Here is a 10,590-nt window from a genome sequence, read left to right on the forward strand (position 1 = left end):
GATGCTCAGATTAAAACTTCAAGGGATTTTGGCAACTTCTGCTAGTCTGTGCCTTTTCTACCAGAACAGTCAACTAGAAAATTATAAAACTTTAACAGACTACAACATATTCAACAAATCTGTCATTGTTGCTTATAGTTTGCGGCTCATTGTGAGGAAAAGTTCAGGCGCAAAAATTAGTCTTGATGTTGAACCTTCAGATACTGTTAGAAGTGTGAAAACTAGAATTCGAGATGAAGAGGGAATTCCCATTGATGAACAGTGGATTGACTTAGCAGGTGTGGAGTTACATGATGAAAGAACACTGTCATATTACCATGTTAAAAAACAGAGCATTATGCATCTTCGTTTACGATGTTGTAACATAAAAATTTATGTGAGAACATCGACTAATAGAGCAATAATGCTCAAAGTTGAGCCTTCAGATACTATTGAAAATGTGAAATCCTATATTCACGACAAGGTAGGCATACCCACTCTTCAACAGAAGCTTACATTTGAAGGTAAACAATTAGAAGATAGCAGAACACTTTCTTTTTACAATGTTTGTAAAGGGAAAGCTCTTTATTTGGTGTTACCGCCTATGGACATTTTTGTGCAAACAGTTTTTGGTAAAAAAATAACTCTGGAAGTTGATTTGTCGGATCGAATTGAAGAGGTAAAATCTAAAATTCAAGACAAGGAAGGAATTCCTCCTGATCAGCAGAAAATTATTTTTGCAGGCGAACAGTTAGCAGATGGAAGAACACTTTCTGATTACAATATTTGTATGAAGAGCATTATTTATTTGTTGTTAAGGATTAGAACAGGTATACAAATATTGATGAAAACACTTACTGGTAAAACAATAACTCTGGAAGTTGTACCGTCGGAAATCATTGATAACGTAAAATCAAAAATCCAAGACAAGGAAGGAATTCCTCCTGATCAACAGAGGATTATTTTTGCAGGTAATCAGTTAGAAGATCAAAGAACACTGTCTGACTATAATGTACAGAACGAAAGCACTCTGCATCTTGTCTTACGACTGCGTGGTGATGAGGAGTTGCAACTACATGATAATCGTATGTGCATATTCGTACAAATGATGTCGAGTAGGACAATAAAAATAAGAGTTTGTCCTCACGAAACCATTAGCACAGTAAAATCTAAAATTCAAGACCAAGTCGGTTTTTCCCAAGGTTTTAGTCAGCTTACATTTGCAGGCAAGACACTGTGTGATGGACAAACCCTTCTGTATTATGCAATAGAAGATCAAGCAACTCTTCTGTTGGTGCCAAGTTCATGCGACGTCAGTCATATATACGTAAAACCTGAATCTGGTGGATCAATCAAGCTTCGATATGCACCACAAGATACAGTCGGAACATTCAAGAGAAAAGTGCAAGACAAACTAGGTGTTCCACCTAACTATCAATATTTGACATTCAATAATAAGCAATTAGAAGATGGGAATACATTCTCTGACTACCAGATTCAAGGCGGATCAACTCTCTATCTACACCATCAAGGGACAATTCCAGTGATTGTAGCTCACCCAGGCAAAGCTGCTCTAACTGTACATTGTCAAAGTCGTGACACTGTAGAAATCTTCAAACGGAAACTACTTTCCCAGCAGTATTGTCTAAATCTTTCCGGCTTGAAAACGATAAATCAATATCTTCCTACAACATTCAGGCAAATACTATTCTTGGGCTAGAGAATACAACTAACTTAAACACCAATGCTACCGATGCCGTCACTTTAGGTCCATTCGAAGGAACAAAAGTAAGTCGTGGCACCAAATGGGCTCTTTATGAATGTGCGAAGGTGGGTAAGAGCCAAACTTTTGAAGAGGTTCGGTACAACAGCTCTGATGGAAACGATGGCTACATCGTTCAAGTAAATTTTGGCAATAAAAATAAAATCTTTACATTTCCACTAACCGACGTTGAAAACTTAAGAATGTTGAAAGAGAAGGTCTATGCAGCGGATGGAGATGTGCATCCTGACCAACAACGGATATACGGACGGGGCACTGAATTGATGGATGCAGAAGAGCTCGTATCATTACACGTCCATGATGGTAAATGTATCCTAGATCTATATTTACGCAAGTCTAAAGAAATTTCAGTTCTGGTAATTGGTATGCATGGGACACGACACAAGGTTGCTGTAGATATCTTTAGTACAATTAAACAACTAAAGAAACATCTTTACTGGGAGAACAATTTCTGTTTGGAAGGAAAGGTTTTGATGTTTAATGGCATACATCTCGACGATTCCGCTACCTTTTCAAATTACAACATAGATGACAAGTCGGTTCTTTATGCACTTGAAATACCAGAGAATCACATGAATATCAAAATTCGAATATCCACAAGGGATATTACTTCTGTATTTCTAAGCAAGTCTGAAACGATTAAAAACTTAAAATTGATGATTAGACAACATACATTCATCCCCGTCGATCAGCAGGAACTTACGTTACATGACACAGTGCTTGAAGACAACAAAACATTGTTTGAATACTTCCAAGATCAAGAGGACGGTCAAATATTGACACTTTCTCTAATCCATCACATACGCATATCACTAACTGTTTGTATCAATATGTTCAAAAGTAGTGACTACGTGGTTCAATCAGTGAGCCTTCTAGGATCTGATACAATCGAAATGTTAACACAGATCGTTTATCAAAGGGTATTTATTCTACCAAAACAACAACAGTTGAAGAAAAATGGTCAGATACTTGAACATAGCAAGACCTTGTCAAAGTCTAACTTAACAAACGGAGATATTATTTTCGTGGACATCTTACCACTTTGTAAGATCACAATTAACCTAGGTGAAGGACATAAGCCAATCACTGTTGAGATTCTGCCGAACGATACTATCAGTGAAGTGAAGGATCACATACAAAAGGAGAGTGGGATTTTAATGAATAATCGATGCCTACTACATGAAGGAGCTGTTCTGGAGGATCACAAATCTGTAGACGATTACGACATTAAAGACGGTTCAATTCTGTTCCTTTCCCAGAGACCACCAGAACTTGTTACATTAACTTTTCAAAGAACTTCAGGGGAAGTAAGTGAACTGAAATTTAATCCTCGTGATCCTGTCTCAGTTCAGTCTACAATACAAAATATCATCAAAGGTGAAAATGAGTCAGCTTCTAAAAGTCACGTGTATGAGTGTAAACAGTTTTAGCCCATAACATGACAGAAATCGCTCTACAATGAATAATTCTCTACTTAATATGGTGAATGGAATAACTGCAAGAAAATGTGTGAATATTTCTATAAAGTTGGCCTCACATTATGTGAAATCAGTGATTTTAATAACGAGCAGATTTTTTTAGATTTTCAAACTATTCTATGTCATCATTAAATTAATCAGATTCAAAACAATGTGCGGCTTTAAGTGAAGGGAATAATTTAAGTGCATTTTAGGAAAGTAACGTCAACCTTCAGTTAAGATGTTACTTAACTGTTACTTAAGATGTTTATTAACTTCAAAGTTCTTGTTGATGTTTCGTGGGAAGTTTCTAGGGTATAACATCATTTTCATTGCAATTTACATTGCAATTTTAGTGGCTTTTTAATACAGCGTTGTGTACTATTTCAAATTACATGTAACCTGCAGATGTCCAGTAGAGTCCTACAATAGATGTTGCTGGTACATTGTAATATTCAGTCAATTAATATTGTATATTTGTAATAATTTCGTGGGAAATATTTTAGTGTATAATTTCCTGTACATTGTCTTTCAGTGACAGCTTTTTCATACGACGTTGTGTACTATAACAAGGTATATGGAACCTGTTGATGTCAAGTAGAGACCTACAATGGATTTTGCTAATGCATTGTCATCTTTAGTCAATTGATATTGTATATATGTATCATTTCGTGGGCAGTATTTTAGTGTACAATTTTCTGTTGATTGTCACTTTGGTGACAGCTTTTTCATCCAACGTTGTGTTTTTTAGTGACAACTGTTTTCTGTCATGATTTCATGGGAAAAAAGTTTAGGGTGTAATATCATTTTCTGTCCATTGTCATTTTAGTGACAGCTTTTTCATACAACTTTGTGTACTATTACAATGAGCAGGTAAAATGTTGATGTGCAGTAGAGACCTACAATGGATTTTGCTGATGCATTGTCATTTTTAGTCAATTAATATTGTATATTTGTAATATTTTCGTGGGAAGTATTTTAGTGTACAATTTCCTGTACATTGTTATTTTAGTGACAGCTTTTTCATACAATGTTGTGTTTTTTAGTGACACCTTTTTTCATACTATTACAATGAACATTCAACATTTTGATGTCCAGTAGAGACCTACAATGGATGTTGCTAATGCATTGTCATTTTTAGTCAATTAATATTGTATATTTGTAATAATTTCGTGGGAAGTACTTTAGTGTACAATTTTCTGTCGGTTGTCATTTTGATGACAGCTTTTTCATCCTACGTTGTGTACTTTTACAAGATACCTGTAACCTGTTGATTTTTAGTAGAGACATACAATGAAAGTTGTTGATGCATTTTCTTAGTTAGTCAATTAACATTGTATATTTGTAATAATTTCGTGGAAAGTATTTTAGGGTATCATATTAATTTCTGTCATTGTCTTATTAGTGACAGCTTTTTCATACAAAGTTGTGTATTATTACAAGGCACGTGTTACATGTAGATGCCCACTATACACCTTAAGTGGATGTTGCTGATACATTTTCATGTTTAGTCAATAAACATTGTGCACCTGTAATAATTTCGTGGAAAGTATTTTAGGGTATCATATTAATTTCTGTTCATTGACTTTTAGTGACAGCTTTTTCATACAAAGTTGTGTATTATTACAAGGCACGTGTTACATGTAGATGCCCACTATGGACCTAAAGTGGATTTTGCTGATACATTTTCATGTTTAGTCAATAAACATTGTATACCTGTAATAATTTCGTGGAAAGTATTTTAGGGTAAAATATAATTGTCTGTACATTGTCATTTTAGTAACAGCCTTTTCATACAACGTTGTGTACTAATACAAGATACATGTAACCTGTTGATGTCCAGTAGAGACCTACAATGGATGTTGCTAGTGTGTTTTCAGTTTTAGTCAATTAACATTGTATATTTGTAATAATTTAGTGGGAAGTATTTAAGGGTAAAATATAATATTTTGTACATCTCTGAATCTTTAGAGCAAAGTGTTAATTAAGATTTATTTTGTAGGGGTAAGTGTTCGGTCTAGGCCAACAGGTATGAAGGTGGTGATTACTTCGAAATGTCTTTTCTGTGTGATTCAATGTTCGGATCAAGGAGTTGATTGATTGTTATATTTTTATGGGTATGTGTATTTTAAACCATTCAAGAGGCCGAATCATATTCTATCACAGTAATCTACCTTGATTGTTCACAGTTAGTTTATAATCCACAGAGATTTTGTTCAGATCTAGATACTGGCTCGAATGTAAAGGTTCTCTTCATTTTTTTTTTTATCTACAATGGGTTGTATAATTTCACTTAAATTTTAAATCGTTATTCAACACTAAGTTGAGAGGGTGGTAAAATGAGAAGGTGCGTGTAGCCAGGGGTGACCGTTCATTGTGTAAGTTCAGATGTCATAGGTTTACCAGGTCATTCTAAACACAATTTAGCAACAGAGCTTTAGTTGCACCGAGACAGGCAAGTGGAGGCGAAGAAATACAGTAAACTTCCTCTTTACCCTCCATCGTGCACAACCATAGAACACAAATTAAAGGGGTGTTTCTCTGTCAGAAATTGTATACTGATCTAAAAGAATATAAATGTTCCACACTGCTTGAAGAAAACCCATCTAAATATCTTGCCACTCCAGACATGGTTGATTGAAATAACCCAATTTTGGCTGAGGTAATATTCCCTCACTGTAGAAAAAGGATAATAGAAGGTGGGCACTGATGTCAGCTGGGTAGATTTTCTTCAAAGGATTTACTTGGAAATAGTCTTTTCTTTTTAATTGACCACCAGAATATGCCTTCAAGGTATCCCAATGTAACAGCAACCTTATGACAAATGTAGATTAGAGACCACCAACGGTTCTTATCATATAAAAGCTATTATATTTCATATCGTTTCGTTACATTTTAGTACATCATTATGCAGTACGTACAAATTTGTTAAGTAGTTGATACAATTCTTTAGTTATTTACATATGATTCATAGTATAGTAAAATCAGTCCATATATGTACTGAGACAACAACATTTCTAAATGCAACTTTTTGAATTGCTTCTGCATTGATAGATTATTGACAGCAATATATTTCATTTACTTGCCAAGTTATGCATTATTTCAAATAATGAAGGACCAGTTAAAAAAAAATCACTTCAAATTTACTTTTTTTGCGGGTGATTAATGAAGACATTAAAAATAAAAAAGATTGTACTAGCAAACAATTATTGTAGCATTTAGCTTAGAGAGTTAATTTTATGTATTCTATGTAACATAATTTCTACAGTCTGGGCAGGAAGCTCTCAACACTACCAGAAAATTTCCATCAACTTTATCATTTGGGTACACTTTTGACTAATATCTTGGTTAATGAAAACAATGACAGGTGCTGGTAGTTGTCAGATTTGGCTGGAATACTCTTAAGTTTTAAAGATATTTTGGGTAGTTTTAGTAAGGTTCCAACTCTCTTAGTCATAATAATAATATAAATGAAAGCATGATGTGTACATTTATCTCCAAATAGCAGAGCTGAACAAACCAACTGACGATCTACATGTTATCAAACAAACAGTTTACCATACGTTCATCAAAATGGTTGGAAAAACTATATCGCAGAAACTTGTTTTGGAGCATTAGTAGCTGCTTCTGCATCCGGAAGCAATTGTGAATCAATCTTCTTATTAATAAACGATGAATTGTTGCAATGATTTTAATAATGTTTATAAATAATTGTCGGAAAATTGTTTTAAAAAGTGTTGTAATTGGTTATATTTGCAACTCCACACAATAGATGGTTAGAAATTATGGTCAATAGAGGCCAGGGTGATATTCCATTGACCTGACAACTTAGACAAATTACGTACATTTAAACGATCTGGGCACGTAGAATCACAACTAACTATAATTTGAATGCAATGAGTGTCACCTCTTATGACACAAGATATTGAAAGTGCTTCAAGCATGTTTTATCATGTGCTTTGCCAGTGTTAATGAATATGATATCGCCCATTTAACTGCAACAGCAGACAGGGTCTTTATCCAAAAATGTGTTTGTAGGAATTGTGCATGATAATGAAGTAAACAATCCACTGTCTAGAGAATAAGATATATAAGGGAATATTAACGGGCTTACGTTCCTTCGCTTGGATCTCATACCTATCCCGTTAAATCGTAAAAGCAATCACAGATAAATTGCTACAAAGTTTGACATGTAAGTTGGTCAAAAATATGCTAAGACGATGCAATTTCTATGTGGTTCTCTTCCTACCAAGGCTCTCACACGCATCAGCATCGCATCGTAATGACAGCCAATTACTGTGCAGTTTGAAACAAATTGCAAATTACCTAATATGTGTCTTTGCTTAGTGCAATTGATCAAATTAACAAGAGATGATGACATGATTATATATATTATTTCATACGACATTTTTAATTCTTAAGCTAGTGGTTTACATGTTCCTTGAACCTCTTGTAATTCAATTAATTATCTGTTGCTGACATGTTGCAAAGGATAGCAGCGGGCACGAAGAGGACAAAACGCTGCACAAAATATAAAAAAAAAGATGTCTCTACCAATAGAGGTAGAGGTCAATCAATGGTGATGATATTACAAGTTTTTAATTCATAACCTTAACTAGCATTCCAGTAGCATTTACAAAGACCAGATAGACAAGTAAAGACAAAGACAGTGTTTCAATTGAAAGGAATATGCTGCATTGGAAAACACTATCGTTTTGAAACTTTATCAAAAAGATAAACATGATAAAAACATATAAACAAATACAAACGTGGTATTGCTGAGGATTACAATACTGTGCTGAAGAGGTATTCTCAGTGACAGAGGTACCGATGACTATGTGGTTGAATGAATTCAATCACAGACATTATGTATCAATCAAAGTTTTGACAAAGTCGTCTCTAAATACCAACTTTCACGACGCTTGCTAGTGAGTTTTAAAGATATTATCGTGCTGTATAGGCAAAGCTTTTTGTACATTAAAAAAAGTTTCATTTAAAAGTGTTTTTGTCAAGTGCGATCGCCTAATTTGACATAAGTATTGACTAACACTACTTCTTTGAAAACTGAACGTTTGTTGGAATAAAAACAAGTAATTATCAGCTTGTACGTCACTGGATCCCAGATACCAGCCACCCTACTTCAGAGACGTCCCCAACTAAGTTAACCGACTTAGAAGTTTCCAAAGGAGACAATTTTATTTTCAATCGCATTTGGTCGATCCGCGCCGCAATTTTGTTCGTTGGGACTGCTGGGTATTTTTTTCCAATAAGTTCAGTGGCTTTGTTCTAAGGTGTTAGAGATCTGTAATAACAGCCATTTATATCATTTTACATTTTTCATTAATTTTAAGTAACCCCATTGATTTTCATTTTAGCGTCCATGTGCGTAGTAAACACACCACGTTTCCTTTATATGACTTTTTTTTTGTGTGAGCGTTTCGCCTTTTCAAGTTGTTTTTACGATCTCAGAGTGAGCAGGCCCTACCCTCATGGGAAGGTGCCACATGTAATTCACCCAGACCTAAAATATATTTTTGCCTGCTCACTGCGTTTTTGGCCGGCTACACTTGTGAGTTGTTAACTATCATTGTCTTTTCTCTGATTTTTTTTACCCGTGTTGTTGTATTGTGTATATCTGTACTGATTAACTTGTTTAAGGGGCAGCTCGTGCAAGCCATTGCGTACTTAGTCCTACTACAACACCTTGTTTTATATGGACATTTGTACTACTCCTATTTAATTGTAGTGGAAATATACTCAAACTAAATGTGTCCTATGTTTGATTGACTAAATCTTCAACTACTCCGGGAAGCTGGATCACACTAGGGGATCGTTGATGTCATTTGGGCAATTGCTCTTTGGAATCTTTATTTCAATCGGGTCAAAAGGTTAAGTTTGTAATTAATTGATAATCTAATCACACCACACAAGGATCATTAATCCACACACACTACATAGAAGACGGTTTCAATGACTGTTTCAATGGCTTCAGTTACTACAAGGAGGTAACCCCAACTTTAAATTAAATACTACATTATCCTCTGGTCTTTCCAAGACTCAGGCACACGCAACTGAGCATAATACTGCGTTGCGGGTGGTCATCTTATATGTCGCCTTCTATTTATCTAGGTATTATGTCACTGTTCAGAGTTCCATGTGCTTTCCATGTGGACAGTGAGGTAGGTATAGCAGGTCACGTGACGTCAGTTAATCAGCTCATTTGGATCAATTCTCGACTTGTAAATCGGACTTCGCTCCCGTTCTGCATCGTTCGGTTCTGTCGTAGCATTGGCTCCGGGCATTGGGGTCGTAATTGTATCTGTTTTGTATTCGTCTTTTATACACTTTTGTACATATTATTATATGACTCTACTTCACTATTAATACCTCGTTTGTAACCATTTTACATTAAGTGCATGTTCTTCTATTTATCACTGAGGACTTTGTGCCGATGTATTGTTTGTACCGTAGCTAATTATAGTAATATATAGTGTATATAAATATATATATATATATATATATATATATATATATATATATATATATATATATATATATATATATATATATATATATATATGTATATATATATATATATATATATATATATATATATATATATATATATATAATAATAAACGCTACTCATCGCTCGTTCTTTACTTGTTTATCTATATGTTATATTCTTTGCATGTAATAGTGATATTCAAGGCTCGTCGTTACTAACACACAACCATCCCATCCGCATTTGTTTCCGTACTTCCACCAGTCCTCAGAAGGGAATATTATACAATACAAAGACAATTTGAGATTTGTTGAAATGATATATACTCCAAACATGGGTGTCCACCTTTGAACAGATAAAAGTGAAACGTTCCAGTACCTTCAATGGTTGTTCCCTCGTAAATTGTATCAATAAATTAGAAAATAATTCTTGCAATATCAAAACATATATTTTTAATGCTTCTTCTGTTGTTGTCAATTTCTACTACCTATCCTTATTATTACTTGTATACAAAAAACAAATATGCCTTGATGTTCAAATTCGCCTATAAATTGTACGTTGTAGTAACAACTAACCACCGACTAACGGCTCTCTTCCTATGGACTGAAAACGCGACTGTTCTTTCTTTCATTTGTTACTGTACAGACCGAAACGAGAGTATTTTGCTCTAGTTCCCAGAGAGGACTATCGTCATTCCACATTTGTAGTACGTAAAGGAGATCATTACGCTGAAAGGATAAATTTCATTGTGGTCTCAGTTACCAAGTTAGCCATCGTTCGAAGGTACATATCATACTCTATGTACCTGTGAATTATTCAAGTCAAATATATGTTTCCTGAAACGCATAGCCAAAAGTCGGATTTAT

The 10,590-nt window shown here is 34.6% G+C and overlaps 2 protein-coding genes across 2 annotated transcripts; both read left to right on the forward strand.

Moving 5' to 3' along the window:
* The first annotated feature begins 1 nt into the window (after window position 1).
* On the forward strand, window positions 2-4,499 carry LOC139982979 (uncharacterized). The gene has a single exon (XM_071996275.1). It carries the CDS (start codon window positions 2-4, stop codon window positions 1,697-1,699), a length of 1,698 nt encoding a protein of 565 aa, XP_071852376.1. The 3' UTR covers window positions 1,700-4,499.
* Window positions 1,945-3,192, forward strand: LOC139982040 (uncharacterized). Its single transcript, XM_071994540.1, has one exon. It carries the CDS (start codon window positions 1,945-1,947, stop codon window positions 3,190-3,192), a length of 1,248 nt encoding a protein of 415 aa, XP_071850641.1.
* Window positions 4,500-10,590: the final 6,091 nt, after the last annotated feature.

Source organism: Apostichopus japonicus, chromosome 16, assembly GCF_037975245.1.
Source record: "Apostichopus japonicus isolate 1M-3 chromosome 16, ASM3797524v1, whole genome shotgun sequence".
In the NCBI taxonomy this organism is placed as follows: Eukaryota; Metazoa; Echinodermata; class Holothuroidea; order Aspidochirotida; family Stichopodidae; genus Apostichopus; species Apostichopus japonicus.

Coding starts and splice junctions, on each gene's coding strand:
- LOC139982040 (XM_071994540.1), top strand. CDS start 1,945: ATGTTGAAAGAGAAGGTCTATGCAGCGGATGGAGATGTGCATCCTGAC.
- LOC139982979 (XM_071996275.1), top strand. CDS start 2: ATGCTCAGATTAAAACTTCAAGGGATTTTGGCAACTTCTGCTAGTCTG.